At 36.7% G+C, this 18,899-nt stretch overlaps 1 protein-coding gene and 1 pseudogene across 1 annotated transcript; one reads left to right on the forward strand and one right to left on the reverse strand.

The window, feature by feature from the left end:
• Positions 1-1,923: 1,923 nt before the first annotated feature.
• LOC130975830 (GDP-fucose transporter 1-like) lies at positions 1,924-3,659 on the reverse strand (annotated as a pseudogene).
• A 13,172-nt stretch (positions 3,660-16,831) lies between these two features.
• Positions 16,832-17,761, forward strand: LOC130975831 (uncharacterized). Its single transcript, XM_057900561.1, has one exon. The coding sequence runs from the start codon at positions 16,832-16,834 to the stop codon at positions 17,759-17,761; it is 930 nt and encodes a 309-aa protein (XP_057756544.1).
• The last annotated feature ends 1,138 nt before the right edge of the window (positions 17,762-18,899 follow it).

The raw sequence follows: 18,899 nt of genomic DNA on the forward strand, positions 1-18,899 counted from the left end.
AGGTCTATTTTTACTCCTTACATATAACCATTCGATCAAACCAAGTTGGGTAGTTGATAATAATTGCTTAATATGTGAATGTTTGTCAAACATGCTCTAAAGTTCCAATTCGATTAAGCTGAATCAGCAGGTACTTGCAGTTAAATTCTATGAAGAGAAACCTTAAGCCTTAACAAACATGTAAGGGGATAACTGCAAAACCAGCACAAACAGTAATAATGTGTATGCCCAAACAAAATCTATTTGTGCACATTCAGATTAGGCAATCCAATGATATAATTGTCAAGATACAATACAAATAGAACAAATTTTACCAAAGTAAATCATCACTTTTTGTATTATGTACCGGTTTGTTGTGAAGGAATTTGTGGCAGCTAAACATTTGATGTTCTAACTGCTAAGTGATATTCACAAATTCCCAATATTAATTTATGCACTTTTAGATTAGGTCTCCAATGATATAGTGACAATGGAGCCTCGTAGGAGTGCATAGTTTACATACAAAAAAAATCAGATTGCTAAAAAATTGGTGCTTCTTATGTATGGGTGATACTGGCAGGATCAAACATATTGGAGTCAGATCTGCAAAGCGGTGCCCAAATATTTTTTATTGCACATTGGAAATTAGGCAACTGATAATTTTCAAGCCATCACAGAGCCTCGGTAAAAGTGCACTCCAGAATCTATATTATCAAGGATTGAAAACTCAAATTAAACTATTGGAAACAATCAAAACCCACCATTCAAAAACTCGTATGAAATAGAAATCCCAATTGTGAAGAGAACATAATGAAATGAAGTAGAATCCTAAAGCTGCTTAATTTCAGCAACACACGAAGTGGAATGTTCAAAAGCGAGACTCTTTTTTTTAAGTTAGATCTGAGCTGCGATGTACTTGTGAGCTTGTGATGAAGGGTGAAACGTTTAGGGTTTGGAACAGGGTCCTTTTATATGAGTCAGAGTTCAGAAATTAGGGCGTCACACTGAGAAACTCAAAACGCAGCGTATTTGTGAGATAAAGATTTAACGGTAAAGATGTTTTGGCGGAATCAAATGTTTATTTTACCCAAAAATGAACAAAAATATACCTGAAAGTTCACCTGCTCAACATAATTATACTTGAATCATTTAATGAATCACGTGTACATATTATTTATTTATTTCAACGGACACATTCGTCCTTTTGACCATCAGCGTGTGACTTTGTTAGTTTAAATGCACACGTGAGAGGCTTTGGTCCATGCTGGCAATGTCACTATGAGTGATGTGTCTTCTTGACTGCAACTCAGATTAAATAATTTAAGAGTAAAGTATATTTTTTGTCCTTAAAATTTTACAGTTATTTCAAAAATACCCCTAAATTTTATTTTGTTTCGATTTTGTCCCAAAAGTTTTCGACTTGCATCAAATATACCCTTAACGGCTAATTTTTAAAAAAATTTAAGGCCAATTCAACAACAATTTCATAAGAACAACCCTCAACACAAGTAAATCAAGCATAATTTTCATGCATTATTCTTAGATTGGTCTTAAATTTTTTGAAAATTTAGCCGTTAGGGGTATATTTGATGCAAATCGAAAATTTTTGGGACAAAATTGAAACAAAATAAAACTTAGGGGTATTTTTGAAATTTTTGTCAAACTTCAGGGATAAAAAATATACTTTACCCATAATTTAATTGAATAAACTACTATTTGTACCCATAAATTTTGCGAACGCTGATAAAAGTACCCATCAAACAAAGAAACTAACGTCGTAGCCATGAAAGATGGGTTATGTGTGACAAAAATATCACAATTCTAATTTCTTTTACTTTTTAATAAAATTTCTAAATTATCCCCACCTTTTATCTTCTTTCTCAAATTCCAAACTTTCACAACTCTCACCACCACCAACACCTTCTCTTATTATCACTGCCTCCCCTACCCCTCTCCACTGCCACCACCTACCATCACCATCACCATCACCAGCACTACCATCATCTCTTTTTTTATAGGATCAAACAAGCACCCAAAATCGAATCTCAGAACATCGAAAACCTCAAAGATTCTCACAAGTAAGGAACCAAAACAAAGACGCAATCATGAGAGACAACAAATTGTTGTACAAAACAAAATTTCAAGTGTTCAACCCTAGATTCATGACTATGTGCTTGATGTAAATCATCTCAGTGGTGATTGTGACTAGATAAGCAAAAGCCAAAGAATAAGCAGGTAAAAGCAGAATAAGTGGAGACATATCCCGACACCGACGAGGATATGGAGAAAAATGAGTTTGGGGGATAAGGCTAGTGGCGGAAGACGGTGTCCACAGGGGCGACAAGGAGAGGAGTGAGAGATCGGAAGATGATGAAGGTGTCGACATTGGCGTGGGAGAGGAGGTTGGTCTTGGTGAAGATGGCGAGGACGAAGATGAGTGTGGCCAGAAAAAAGTGCTTGGCGATGTCGATAGTGAAGAGGTCGTGGCAGAGGATCCCTAATTTACTGAGAAGGTTGACTCCAAGAGCATAAGTGAGGTACTAGAATGCGATTAAGAGGCCGGAGTAGTTGAATTGAGTGATGTCGTACTTGTTGATGATGGCAAAGAGACTGGAGCAGAGTGCGTATCGCAAGAAAAGGATATTCTGTAGAGAGAGGGATAGGAGGCAGTAGTAATAAAAAAGATGTTGATGGTAGTGAAAGTTGTGAAAGTTGCGAAAGTTTGGAATTTGAAAAAGAAGATAAAGGGTGGGGATAATTTGAGAATTTTATTAAAAAATAACAAAAAATTAGGGTTTGGATATTTTTGTCGCATAGAACCCATCTTTCATGGGTACAATGTTAGTTTCTGTGTTTGATGAGTATTTTTGTCAGCATTCACAAAGTTCATGGGTATAAATGTTAGTATTCTAATTTTATTTTATATTTAAATTATTAAAAAAATTAAATTAAAAATCCTCCAACTCTTTTATTTTTAGTTGAGACTACAGGGTTAGATTTGAGTCTTGAAACTGTAACTGTATGATTTAGATTTTGTTGTTGGGATGCATTAATTTGAGAGTTCTCTTGTGGTGGTGGTGCTTGTGTAGATTGGAGTGGGTTTTGACCTCTAATTGCAATAGCAGCTTCTTCTGTTTCCATAGTTGTTACCTCATTAGCTATATCATCAAGCTTTTTTTGACAACTCCTACTATTATGACCACTCAACAATATTTTAATATATGTTGATGTAAATATATAAATGGAAAACTACTATTTGTACCCATGAACTTTACGAACGCTGACAAAAGTACCCATGGAAGAAGAAAAGTGACTTTTTACCCATGAAAGACTGGATCCGTCTGTCGATAGTACCCGAACGTCAATAAAACGTTAGCTCCGTTAAGTTAAAAGCCAACATGGCACGTTAACTGCTTACCTGGCTTTTGATTTTTAATTTGAATCTTTTTAATAACCTTCCAGGTGGATATAGAAGAGAGAGAGAGAGAGAGAAACGTTAGAGTCACTTCGCGCCATTCCATCTTCTTCCTCACCACCCTTATGCATGCCCTAGCAGAGAGAGAGACGTGAACCACGTACTGAACCCGACGCCACCAACCAATCCGCCCAACCGCCTCCGTCCGCCCAAAACACCACCGGCGACTAGCATCGCCGAATCCTTCTTCCATTTTCTTCTCCATTTCCCTATTTCTTCCATCCTTTACGCGTAGTCACTCTGTCTCAACGCGAACAACCTCTGCTTCGCATCTTCCAGTCTGGCGAGGAACCAAGAGCGGCGAACTTTTGTGCCGATGCGACCGCCGCTCCTCCGCCTCGCCCAATTTCTTCGTCCTTCCCTTTAATCAGCGCAGGTTCAATTCCCTTTTTCTGCTTCCCTGTCTTTCTTCTCTTTATTTTTATTGCTTTTTCATTCTGTTTTAGTTATCTGGGTAGGTTAAGTTACATGATTTCTGTGTTTTGGAGTGAATGTGTTTGCTGTGGTTGAATTTTGTGGGTTGTTTGACGCCAACATAGAACTAAACACGCTGTCTGAATTTGCTGCACACCACATGTTCGATATATCGCTTGAATGAAGTTTTTTATTTAAATCTTATATCTGATCAGAATAGGGCTTAAGTTTTGTTTTCATTAGGCATTTTAATTCACAAATATGCAGTTTTCTGAACTTCGTGATGATGATTGTGATTAAAATTTGGTTATGCGCTAGTTGAATGTCCTTGTAGAACACCAAGTTATCTATATGTTGTTGTCACTCAATGAAGAGATACCTATCTAACAAAATGTAATTTGGTAAATTCTTCATATTTTACACAATTGAAAATAATACCACCACCACCATAAGATAATTATAATTTTCAAGGGACATTTTTCTGAAAACATTCAGTATTTTACACGGGTTGGCAGCAAGCATAGCCTATTACATATTCCTCACCAAACATCATAACATGTATATCTCAAATCATTATTTTATAAATCAATAATTAAAACCCCATTTTTCATGTAATAAATAATGGAAAGGATTAAGGGATGTATTGGGCTGATGAATGCAATTTATCTAAAATTTCAAATAATTTATAACTAAAATTGTACTAATTCTGAATTATTTTAATAAATTTAAATCAATTTTTTTTTATTGTGTAATAAATTTATAGAAACAATAGTCATTTAATTATTGAGTGAATCATATTTTATAATTTAATAATTAGAAAAGTCATAAACATTGTCCAAATTTTTTCGTGAGTCAATTTTAGTGAAAATAGACAATTAAGTTTTCCATGAACCAGGATTTGTTCATTTAGTGGTAATAGACATACCTACATAATTAATAAGATTTACATGAATAATAAGAAACTTATTATCACGTTAATATTTTAAATTTGTATCTATTGGCTAACTAAAATATTTTTATCTATTTTATGTTAAAATATTTTATCTATTGCAGTTTAGCTTCTATTATTGCTTGTCTCAAATAAAGTGTAACTGTTTTATGAATTTTTTGATGATGATTGTGATTAAACTTTGGTTATGCGCTAGTTGAATGTCCTTGTTGAAATAGTAGGTGTATTGATATGGAATGTTCATTCTTTTTTTATTGACAGAAATGGCTACCACGACGCATATCACATTAATAATACACCATAGAGGTAGACTTGAAAGGGGATCGGATGGCAAATTGTGTTATGCAGAAGGTGAAATTACTGAGGTGGTTGAATTGAAGGCATTTAATAGTCTTTGTGTGATTTGTATATATTTTGATTGGCCTGACCTCAGGAAACCTTGTTCTCACTCGAAACCGTTTTGAATGGTCTATGTTAATTGTTCTGAATTTAGTTTAGTTGATTTAATTGATTGCATTTAGTTCAGTATCAAATTTTAGTCAAAACCTCACCTTGTGAAGGAGTTTATTTCTTTATATTCAGTTGTCTTAGTCATTCATCCATTGTATGGTCAGGGGCTAATTCCAGCAGTGAAGGATATCATGCCAGGTGCACATCACAAATTCTGTGCCATGCATATCTATCAGAACTTTAGAAAACAATGGCCAGACTTAGAAATGAAGGCTGCAATGTGGGCATGCTCAAAGGCAACTACACCACAAGAGTTTGAACTTGCAATGGGGAGGGTCAAGAGAATAAACCAGCACGCTTGGGAGTATCTTAACAAAATTCCCCCGCAACAGTGGTCAAGATCTCACTTCAGTGAGTATCCTAAGGTTGACTTCTATACAAATAACAATTGTGAGACCTTCAACGGCAAAATTAAAAAGATGCGAGGAAAGCCGATTATTACCATGTTAGAGGAAGTGAGAGGTTATGTAATGAGGATTTTGGCAAGAAACAAGAAGGCACTTGTCGGATATCATGGTAGAATAACCCCTGTGCAACAAAGCCGTTTGGAAAGGGAGAAAAAAGAGAGCAACTATTGGAGGCCCTTCCCATCCGGTGATGAAGATAGGAATGTCTATGAGGTTCAAAGGCTACCTGTGAAGGTGAGTGTTGACTTGGGGAGAAGGAACTGTTCATGCAGGTTATGGCAGCTTATTGGACTTCCATGTAGGCATGCCTGTGCTGCCATTGCATACCAAAATCGCAGGGCCGAGGACTTTGCTCACAACTGGCTTACTATGGGAGCATACAACCTAGCATATCAGTGGACAGTTCAACCTGTCCCAAGCCAGGAGTACTGGGAGAAGGGAAACCACTATCCATTGTTGCCTCCTGTGAATAGGAAGCCTATTGGAAGACCTACAAAAAAGAGAGACGCTCGTAGAGATGGTCCTAGAGAGAATCCTGATCCCCATAGAGCAAAGAGGAGATATGGCCCCATTAAATGTACATATTGTTTGAAGGTATAACCTAACATTCCATGTCTTATTTGTTTACTTTTTCATATTGGTTGTATTGTAAAGAAATTAAAATTGTAATTATTGCTACTGTTTTCTCAGACTGGTCATAACAGCAGAGGATGTGACAAGAAGAAAGAAGCTATGGCTAGTGGAGGAGCTGTATCAGGTAGTGGTAATCAGCATCAGGGTGCAGCAGCAACAACTGAAGGTATGTGTGTTGATAATCTTGATGAGGATGCTACCAGAGAGCAAGAGATGTATTGGGAAGAGACTTTGGAGGCAGCAGATGCTGAAGCATCAGCTTCAGATTCACCCAGTGTAAGTTATTTATATCTACTCTCTTCTTCTACTTATTGGCATGAAGATAATTTTATCTTGCATTAAAAATTTGAGCTAATGCAATTATCAACATTTATAGGTGAATGTTGATGATCTGAACTGTGTGAATCCTTCTGAAGAACCTATGGCAGTAAGACCTCCGCCTTCTAACTCCTCTACTGCATATGTGCCACCTAGACCTATCATAAAGCCAACCATGTCCAAGAGACCAATTAGGAGGAGAAATATTAAGAGGCCACCACCGTCACAACCTTTTTCCCTCAGACCTGCCCCACCACAATCTACTCCCATAACGCCTACCACACCACAACCTTCTGTTGTTAGGCCTACATCACCAACTAACCAACCGCCTCCAAGAGTTACCAGACAAACAATGCATGGTGCAAGTCGAGGGACCACTACACGATTTATGCGATTCATGCCAACTCCACCATCCACAATTCAAACACCAGGCACATGGCCAGTACCTGGGTTCTGTCCACCAACAAGAGCATCTTCAAGTGGCAACAACAACGGGGTTTCTAGTGGCAGCAGCAACTCCACACCCAACAAATATTATTTTTTCCTCTGAATTTGTTTTTTGATGAAGTACTTGCTGTAATGAGAGCTCCATGAATTCTTATATTATGGTTTTTTTTGTAACTTATGCCTAGTAAAAATAGCATACAACTTGATACTTTCATGTTCATGGTTTGTATTGGTTCTATTAGGTACATTTGATTTGCTACAGCTACATCAAACTCAAACCCTCGTTTTGAGGCTTTTGTTGATAACTGCATATGAGTAAATTACTTCAAGGTTTATTATATCTTATGGAATGAATTACTAGTTCCATTTCCAAGTTACAACTTTGCTATTTATTTTACAATACCATGTTTCTGGCTAGATTAAGACAAATCACGACATCTATATTTCTTTTTTTTTTTGTCAAAATTGAGTTAACTCCAATCTAACAGATATCAAATACATTAACAATAATGGACATTAATGTCATAACACAACTTGACTTTTTCCACAACAAGTGAAGATAGTAACAGAGTTTCGAAGTTCATCATCATCGAGACCAACCAGCTTCTAAGTTCATCATCATTGAAACCAAAAAGCTGCACAAAAAGATCACAGGACAACATACACCATAAGCACAGTTACAGATTGATTAATTGGAGTAGTTTCAGCCCTACACAAATCAGTAAACTCAAAAAAATAGTTATAATCCATGACCTAATAGTTCTAATTTCACCCTGGAGCTTCCCTATCTTTAACAAGATCTTCACACTATTCTCTTGAATCTCTCTTCTTTGCCCAGTGAGGTTGACCTCATGGTTACTACAGGAGCTATCTTGATTTTTTCTAACAAGGGTTCTTGCTAGTCCCTCCCATCCTCCGTCAATCTCATCCACCCATACAAAATACTTGCAATCCATCGTCTGTAGTGTGAAAGGGAGGAATAAGGATTCATTCACAATAAGTTAATCTGATCAGAAGCACAAAAACAAAAAGACTTACCTTCCATAGAGGACACCTTACGAACCATCTCCCAAGATTCGTTAAGGTTCCAGATTGTAGCAACACCACACCCTGTCCACAAAAGCATCTCCCAGACAAAGTCTTCTCGTCACCCCTCTTGGAAGACGAAGTCCCTTCTTCGTTGATGCTTCCATTCGAAGAACATTGGTTACCTCTGCATCTCCTAGACATTCTAGGGTTTTGAAATTGAAATTGGGGAAACAGTTGAGGATAAATTAGGGAAATGAGTGATGTTATAACGGTATATTTATGCTTGGACACGTTAGACTGCTGATTCAAAGCCAGGTAAGCAGTTAACATGCCATGTTGGCTTTTAACTTAACGGAACTAACGTTTTATTGACGTTCGGGTACTATCGACAGACGAATCCAGTCTTTCATGGGTAAAAAGTCACTTTTCTTCTTCCATGGGTACTTTTGTCAGCGTTCGTAAAGTTCATGGGTACAAATGGTAGTTTTTCCTATATAAATATTAGAAGTATTTTCAACATGAAGACACAAAAAAAAAATACATTCATACCTCATTACAATACTTGCAAAATATTGCTCCATATGTTCTTTTAAGTTTGTGTGGGTTGGGGTTCGGTCTTGCTTTATTTATGTCTTTTCTTATCTTTTTTGTTGATCTGCCAATAGGTTTCTTGAAATGGAAACGCAGTAGGAGAAATTCCTCAGCCTTATTCCAAAATTCTTTACTTGGTACAGGGTTGATATTATGTTCATATGTTGTGTTATATGCTGTCATTCCAAGTTAGTTATGGATATGATCTTCCGGCTTACGATTTCTCAGAGCAAGTGCTGCACAAACATGCCTGCAACGCAAGCTTGTGAGCTGCCAAAACCTATAGGTGCACTTTTGATTTTCTAAGTCCACAGTAACCTTGGTTGAATGGTTCTCAACCTCATATATTTTTCCATTGTCATCACCTGCCCATTGGGAGTCCATTTGTTACTTTTCTCCTTTTTTCTCTCAAGCATACTAAGCTTTATTGGTGCAATAGTACCAATACCACTAAGATACTTTTTGTTTCTTGTCATAACCGTCATTATATGTACTCGGGAGTGGATCCTCTCAAGTGAAAAAAAATTGGATGGTGTGCAGTGTTTAATCTAATCATTCATCACTCTCTCTCTCTTATTTATTTCTGGTCCCACTTATAGAATCAAAGGTGAGAGATCACACTGTATTTTGTCAAGTGTTAAAAAAATTGGAGAGGATCCATTTTCATATGTACTATGATCTCTTTCAACATTATGATAATTGGCTTGTCTTTGTACGTCAAAATCTTTTCATTAAATGTCTCACAACTATTGTTAGTCACACTGTCCACCTTTGGCCACTTACTAAAATGTGTCTTTGTCTAAGTCTTTAGGTCAAGTCTATCCAAGTATTTTCAGGCAGTATTGTTGATTCGCTTTAACCTCATCATTGCAGTATCAAACTCACGAATAGTTATGGCTTTACAACACTTCCAAATTATCCTTTTTAATTGTTTATCCTTCCACCTTTTAGTGAAGTTACCCAAAATATGCATTGCACAATAGTTATGATGGACTTGGGGCATTACCTCCTCCATGGCTAGTATGAGATCTTACAAAGTCACAAATAACAATAATTAACAACAAAAGTTTCCCAAATCAAGACAAAAGACAATGCATAATCAAAGAAAAGTGAGTAATTATCTTCTGTTACTCACTCATGAAGTTTCAACCATGCATCCTATAGTTTTTCAAATCACGATACAGGAGTTCTAGAAATCATCTCCAATTGTCTCTTGTCTCTGAGTCAATAATTGCATATGCAATGGGAAAGATTTGATTATTAGCATCTTACCCCACTATTATAAGCAACTATCCACCATAATATCCTTTTAAGAATGTTCCATCCAGTCTAATAAATAATCTACAACTTTGTATGAATCCTTGTTTGCAAGCATAAAAATATATAAAAAGTCTCTTGAAAAGCAAGAGAGAATCAGGCATAAGGGTTGTGTCTATGTCAGTCGTTGCTCCTGGATTAACTGTCAATAGCGCAAGAATATAATCTTTCAACTCAGCATACTACTTCCTCTCCGAGCCCTCAATATTTTCCTTGCCTTCTTCATTGCTCTCTATATCTTCTTGTAGTTAACGGTGACATTAAACTCTCTCTTAAACCATGCCTTACCTTAAGCAATTTTAAGTTTTCCTAACTTCTTTTCTAATTGTTCAATAACTCACTTTCTATCAGCTGATTTGTTAGTGTGACCTCTTACACAAACATGTTAGTTCACAAAAATTTTTACTTGAAAGCTCTTTGGTTCATTAGACCTTGAATAATAGATAGTCCAAGAACAATTAACATCACGACAAATTGCCTCGCACTTCTTAGGCTCCACTCGGCTAAACATGATACTCCTTTCAATTTGTATATTGAACTTCCTAAATTCTCTTTTAAATTAGTCCATAGTATCAAATTCCATCTCAAGATCTAAATATATTGATCCAAAAGCATCATTTGAATTTTCTTGAGGCCAAATAGTGCGCTCTGCTTCATAGTCACTCTCATAATCTGAGGGATAAGGGTTGTGCAACTCCTCATATTCATATTGATGGTAATTTGGGTCAGAGTCATTATCATCACTTTCTAAAAACTTAGTCCTTGGACAAGGGACATATACCTTAAGAGCTTCACCCTTGCCTCCTTACACAAAGGTTTGTCCACTCGGAGCTGGCCTCTTATAAGAAGTTCTTCTGTTCTTTTGCTTGTTTCTTGATTCTTGAGTAGGGACCTTATTTTGTGTAACTTGGGATTGAGGTTGAGCACTAGATTCATATTGAGGTAGTGATTCAGTTTGTGTGGTAGTGGATTTGGGCTCCTAGTAGTGGATCAACTTGTGTGGGTTGGGTTTAGGCCACAAGTGATGGATTAGCTTGTATGAGTTGAGCTTCGGCTACAGATGGATTTGGTTTGGACTGGAATTAGGCTTTAGTGGCTAGATCAGGTTGTGTATAGGTTTGGGTTTTAGGTTGGCCTATTTTAATTTTTGATTATTTTTTTCTTTAGTGGGGTCTTCTTGTTGAAGTTAAGGATTGTGCAACAGATGTCTGAAATGAATTGTGGCCTATTATGATTGTTAGTTTTCTTAGTCTTAGAACATGATTTCTAGTTGGTGTTAGAGTCCTTTGTGCTCTCTTTTTCATTCTTCCATTGAGTGATTTGTTTAAGGTCTTTGAATTCGTATTGGATGGTTCGGTTTCAGAGGTATGCACCTCTTCTGCATCTATATTAACCACCTCAATCTTAGTTGGATTGTCCACATACAGTATGCTCTCGATATATATGTACCACTCTATCATCATTCCTAATTGTATCCTCATACATGTTCATCACATCCCTATCAAGCCTAATTAGCTTAAGAGCAATACCACCCTCTGCATCAGGTTTCTCCCAGTAAAAATCCTTTCAATGCATATATCCTAAGTCCTTGAATAACCCCTCCATGAAAAAAAGTTCAGTGTATTGACATTAACTCTGGGTATTAAAAATACTTCACCTCCACTGTATACGAAAACCCCTTTGAATTTCTCTCCAACCTTTTTTTTTTGGTGATATACAAACGTGATGTGACTTGACATCTACGAAAAAATAAAACTCTCATAATCATTACTAAATCTAGAAAAACCTAATATTTATAACAATCACTAAGTAGTAATTAAAAAAAATCTAAGAGCATTTTTAATTATAATCGGCATAGTTGGAACTAGAAAAGTTAGTATCTTTTGATCCTTTCTCCCTTGATATCTCGAGTGCGTGATCGTCGATATTGTGGTATAGGTTACCTTCTTTGAGTAAACTAGCAAAGAACTCCTCCAACGTTGAATCAAGCGATGTCTTCACCGCAATGATATTGCCTCTCTATTAGGACTTTCTAACTCTCTTAAAGTGCAAAGTCTTTTACGTTGAATAATAAACTGTTGAGCCTAGTTTGATTTTGGATTAATTTATGATGACAAACATTCAATTGGGTTGAAAGTCCAATATTGTTTAATGTGTGTTTTATTGTGGCAGGTCCATTAATTCTCTCACAACCAAACAATGCTACTTGTTCATTCCTTTGGTGTTTCAAGTAAATGCACAAGCCCAATACCTCATCTTTGTTTCACTGTTCAGCAAGAATGAAAAACTATGCATTTGGCAAAAGAAAAAGGGTAGCTGTCTACATCATGAGCAAAACAGGACAGCTAGAAAACAAAGGAAGCAACAACACATCAAGAACAGGTGTGGCTCGGTAAAAGCAAGAAAGGACACTAGAACAACCACTAACCCAAGGATATCAGCTGAGCAATACTAGGATCGTGGTTGAGCAAAACACCAACGAGCAAAGAGCACAGAGCAGCAGCAGCAAGAAAATGGAGCAGAATGCAAAAGAAGAGCATGCCAAGAAAGAAAGCAAGAAAAAAGACCACAGAGGTAGTGGACGAGCTCCTCCAGCAGCAGGGGTAGTGGACCATGGTGAAGAAGGACAGCTTGCTAGCTGTGCCAGCTCCAACGGGCAGCAAGGACAAGCAAAAGGATGAAGCTACAATGAAGCAAAGTTGAAGATATATAATAGACTTCACTCCACCATTTGAAGGCAAGAAAGAGATAATACACACTTAGAGCACCATCTCTAACACAGAGCTGGAATCTCTTTTTTCTACTCAAGCTTAATTCTGATCTTTGTGTTATGGCTGTCTTGCGTTATTTTCTATTTTGAGAAAAGGCAATTATGTGAGGTTCAAAAGCCAAGAGAGAAAAGACAAGAGTGATGCAAAATAGCCACTAATTTCTGATGTATTTTGGGTTTATGAACTAGGATTAATTCCCCTTACCAAGTTGGGTTAGCACTTGGAGAAATTGAATCTAGTTGATTCCCCTTCCTAGTTGGGTCAGCACTATGGGAAGCTAAGCTTTTGGTGATGAAATCTTAGGGGGTAGATACTAGTTGAATTAGGGAGTAATTCAATAATATTGGTGTATGTAATCTGTGAATGATTAGTGAAAATTTCACCATGGTTTGTAGTGGAGACTGGACGTAGGATTCATTGCACAAAGAATCCGAACCAGGATATATGCTGGTCTTCATCTTCTCTTCCCTACTCTTTACTGTTCTGCGTATGAGACTATTTCAAATAATCTCCTACAAATCGTGCTACAACAAAAACAGAGTTTGAAGCTTTAAGTTTTAAGTTAACTTGATTCAATTCCCTTCTCAAGTTCAACTAGATCCATCAGAAACGAACTTAACTATTTATATTTCAATTCTTTTTATTTTTTAATTTAATTTTTTTAATAATTTAAATATAAAATTAAATTATTTAATCTGATTTAGCACCAAGAAAACACATCACTCACAGTGATGTTGCCAGGATGGACTAAAGCCCCACGTGTGCACTTTAACTAACGAAACCACACGTTGATGGCCGGAAGGATGAATGTATTTGTCGGAGTAAATAAATAGTGTGTACGCTTGACCAATTAAATGATTCAAGTGTAATTATGTCCAGCGTGTAAACTTTAATTTTAGGTGTATTTTTGTCCCTTCTTCTTATTTTATTGAGTTAATTACCAATCCAGTATCGAAAGATTCATGTGCTAACAAATAAGACATAAAAAATATTATCGACAAAATAATTTCTAGATGATATGAAAATGCGATAAAAATAACCAATATATTATATATTTTTTATCAATGACAGACTTTTTTAGTTTGCAAATAATTTATCTATTTATTCGAATTTTTGTGATAATATTTGAATAAATATTTAGAAGATGCACACAAAAATGCAAAACAAAATTTAATTTTTAGATTTTTTATCTTTTAAAATAATATAATCATTTACAATTAAATATTTTTTTAAAAAATTTACTTTACGTCAAATTACTAAAATTTAAGAATGAATTTTTTTTACTTTTTTAATAATATCTGTACTCACTTAGCTGACGGGGGTTCCATCCTTTTCAACCAAATGCTCTCTTTGAAAAATAAATAAAAAATATAAAATTCTCAACAAAATTTCAGTTTTCTGATGGTTGGCGTCAATTGAATTTTGAGTCAGGTTGGATTAGTAAATTTTTTTTTATAGTTTTGGTAAGTAAAATTATTTTATTTTTAATTTGATTAATAAAAAAGGTTATAAAAGTTTTTATAATAAAGAGTAAAATTGAATAAAAAACTAATGTTTATAACTAAATTTAAAAAAAATTATATCTAAATAATATGTTTATTTTTAAATATTTTTTATTATAAAAGTATAATTTTTATTTTTCATTAAAAAATACTTTTCGTCATAATAATATTCTTATGTGATTATGTTTTTAGTTTTAAACAAATAAAAATACTTTTAAAACATATAAAACAATACCTTTTAAAATTAACTTGTATTTTTAAAATTAAGTTAATAAAATTTTATATATTAATAAATACTTACATTTAATTTTATTGTTTATTCTATTTATATTTATTATTTTATTAGATTTAATTAACTTATATTTTAAAAATATATTTAAAAATTATAATAATAAAATTTTTAAATATTTTTAATACATTAAAAATATAAAAAATTAATTTTTGTAAAATATTTTTTATGATATGATTAACCTATGTTTTTAGGATATAAATTAATAAAATCGTACTTTATTTGGGAGAGAGCTCAAAATTAAGATGAATTATCCCTAAACAATGGCCAATCAAAATGCAACAGCTATATTTTTCTATTTACCATGAAAAAAAATCTACTTTAAAAGATTTTTGTTATCCCTATCTACTAAGGCAGCTCCGCCATTGTTTAAAAAAGTCTTGCTTTAACAGTGAGAGGATAATTTTTCAGAAAATGACGTCCTTGAGAGCGAGTACTGAAAGAGGTGAGGAACCATCGTCAGCGGAAGAAATAGATAACCTGCGAAGAAGTAAAAGGAAACTGTGCAGTGAAGACGGACAAGAAAATGTGTTCCAAGCACAGAGAGTCATGGAAGCCCCATCCCCAAACGAGAAAAAAAAAAGATTCCAGAAGAACCCCAAGCGAAGTGGTCATATGTTAGCATGGTGAAAGGCCCAGACTTTATCTACGAATCTGATTTAGAAGATGAAGAAGAGAACATGGAGGAAGAGGAGGACTCGGAGGTAGAATCTAAGTTCGAGTATTCTGACAGAGAAGAGGAGGTCCCGGGAAGCGAAGAGTGGAAGGCGAGGCGCGAACTACCAAAGCGAAAAATTGTATGGGACGAAGAGGGGTGCCCTAACCTGATTCTCAACAGAGTAGAGCAACATAGACTGAACAAAATGTGGGAGCATACCCTTATTATAAAGCTTCTAGGAAGGAGAATAGGGTATGGTGTTTTGAAGAAAAGATTGGAGAGCATGTGGATTAAGGAGGGGATGCTGACACTCATTGATGTTGGTAATGAGTTTTTCCTGGTCCGGTTCACAGAGCTGGAAGACTACAACTGGGCACTGAAAGGAGGGCCATGGCTAATATTCGATCACTACCTAGCAGTCCAAAGATGGAGGCCGGATTTCAACCCAAGCGTGGAACAACTTACCAAAATAGCTGCATGGGTTAGGATCCCGGATCTTCCGATTGAATACTATGATAAATATGTGATGAGAACCATTGGTAATGTGATTGGTAAAACGCTAAAAATAGACTATAATACAGCTGAACAAGCGAGAGGCAAGTTTGCTCGGATATGCGTAGAGCTTGATCTTGCAAAACCGCTAAGACCAAAGTTCAAAATTAAAGGGAGACCTGTCCACGTTGAATACGAAGGGCTTCACACCATTTGTTTTCATTGTGGACGTATTGGGCACAACAAGGAGCAGTGCCAGTATGCCATTAAGAGGCAAAATGAGCTGCAGAATTCATCGGAGAAGGCTGAACAGAGCAAAGGAGAAACAATGGCGAAAGAACAAAGTTCACAGGGACCGTACGGGGAGTGGATGACGGTCCAGAAACCCAGGAGGGGCAAAAGAGTAATTCCACAAACGGAGGGGAAAAACCACGCAGCTCAACATAATGTTGGTTCTAGATTCAATGCCCTTGCCGAAGGTGAGTCTCACGCGCAAGTAGAAGAGGAGGATGCGGCGAATCGAACGGTCACAGAAGAGGGAAGTGGTATACAAGAGGAAGGGAGCAAGAGAATATTTTTGTCAGGTAGTCAAATGAGTAAAGAAAAAGGCAAGATGGTAGTGGTCTGCAGTGACACCCCAAATTCACAAGAAACGGTTAGCAGAGTGCCTGAAACACCCCCACATTTGTGCATGGGTACGAGGAGGAACGTGTCACCTGCCAGGCAGCGTAGTGCGCAACCAACCAGCCGAGAGAATCTTCCAATCATAAGCAAGGGCCCTACGGCACAAGAGGACAAAATAAATAATGAACTGTGTACTAAAGGTTGCAAAAATGACTTAATGTTGGGAGAAGGATGGGAGGAGCCCAAACCCCCGGATATCGCCATGCAACCAATGGGCCAGGAACAAGCCAGCCCAAATGATACGGGACAAGCTATGGATGAACAAAAGGGTGATACAAGGCTAGATGATGGTATGTGGGTTGACTCTCCCACAGGGGGAGATGCTATGCAAGCATAAGGCCTGATCTTTTTTTTCCTACTCTTTTGATGATTGTGTTCTCATGGAATGTGAGAGGTGCTGTTGGAAAGGCTTTCAGCAGAGCCTGTAAAGAATATATTAGGGTCCATAAACCTGACATTGTGGCTCTTCAAGAGACAAGATGTAGTGGTGATAATGCAAAAAAAGTAATAAAAAACTTGGGCTTCAATAACTTTATTTTGGTGGAGGCTAGGGGGTATAGTGGAGGGATTTGGATTCTTTGGAGAAATGATAATTTCAACATCAAACCTATTCAACTTCATAGTCAATACATTCACGCAATTGTGGAGGAGAATAACAAGGCCCACTGGCTTCTTTCTATCATCTATGGTAGCCCTAGAGAGATGGAGAGAAGGGAAGCGTGGAAAGAAATCAGAGAGTTTGCAAGAAGCAACACTAAACCTTGGTTGATGGTAGGTGACTTCAATGCCATTGCCAACATTAATGAAAAGAAAGGAGGTGCCCCTGCTGATAGAAGAAAATGCTTGGAATTTGCAAACTGGATCTCAGACTGCAATCTCATAGACATGGAAGCTAAGGGTTCAAAGTTCACGTGGAGGGGAGCTGTCAGGGACAATAGAGATCGTGTTTTTGAAAGGCTCGATAGGGGTCCATGCAATAGTGATTGGCGAATCCAATTCCCAGAAGCTTATGTGATGTGCCTAACCCGCACCCACTCAGACCATCATCCACTATTGATAAAATGCAATGGAGACATTACTGTAAATAGAAATCGGCCTTACAGATTTGAGACGTTTTGGATGCAGCATCAAGATTTCAGCAAGATGCTTCAAGATAGTTGGGAGGGGTGCAACGGAAATTATTTTCAAAAGGTGCAGGACTTGAAGGAGAAGATAGAGATATGGAAGAAACAGGTTTTTGGGAACATATTTCATAGAAAAAAGAGGTTGTTGGCCCGTATAGATGGTATCCAGTGATGCGTGTCTTATGGAAGAAATAAACGGTTGGAAGAGCTGGAGATGGAGCTGCAAAAACAGCTAAGCGATACCCTGGATCAAGAGGAAAGGTTGTGGTTACAGAAATCGAGAGCCACCTGGATTAAAGATGGAGACCGCAACACCAAATACTACCATGTGAAAACTATCATCAGAAGAAACAGAAATAAGATACTCTGCCTCAGAAATGATGAAGGGAATTGGATAGAGGATCAAGAGGAAATTGGAAAACTGGCCAGGGACTATTTCTACCGTTTGTTTCAAGAGGAAAATCATGACAGAGCAAGCACTCCTTGTACTAAAACCTTTCCTTCGATCGGCGTTGATATCGTCGAAGCTTCTCTTAAAGTCCTTGGTGAGGAAGATATTAAGAGAGTGTTTTTCAACATTGGCACCTTTAAGGCTCCAGGAGAAGATGGTCTTCCAGGAGCCTTCTATCAGAAAAATTGGAGCTGCATTCACAAAGATGTTGAGCAGGTGATTAATACCTTATGGAGGAACCCATAACTTATTAAACCTCTGAATAAGACTATGTTAGTGCTCATCCCTAAAATAGAGAAACCTGAATTTCTAGGCCAGTTCAGGCCAATTTCCTTATGCAACGTTATCTACAAAGGGATGTCCAAAATTGTGGTGGAAAAGCTGAAACCTTTCTTGAAAGATCGCATATCTCCATATCAGTCCAGCTTTGTTCCAGGGAGAAATATTCATGACAACATTGTCATTGTGCAAGAAATGGTTCATACCATGAGAAGAATGAGAGGTAAAGTTGGTTATATGTCCATCAAAATTGATCTAACTAAGGCTTATGATAGGTTGAGCTGGAAATTTATTCATGAGTCCATCAAACAGTTTGATATCCCTCCTCCCCTTTGTGATATTATCATGAGGTGTGTCACCTCTGCCACATTTTCAACTCTATGGAATGGTACTAAGTCAGAGGAATTCACTCCCACTAGAGGAATCAGACAAGGTGATCCCCTATCACCATATATATTTGTTATCTGCATGGATAAATTGTCTCACATGATAGAAGAAGCTGTAGACAAAGGAAATTGGTCCCCAATGTGAGCTGGCAGAAATGGACCGCAAGTGTCTCATTTAATGTTTGCAGATGATC

Source organism: Arachis stenosperma, chromosome 4 (genome assembly GCF_014773155.1).
Source record: "Arachis stenosperma cultivar V10309 chromosome 4, arast.V10309.gnm1.PFL2, whole genome shotgun sequence".
Lineage (NCBI taxonomy): Eukaryota > Viridiplantae > Streptophyta > Magnoliopsida > Fabales > Fabaceae > Arachis > Arachis stenosperma.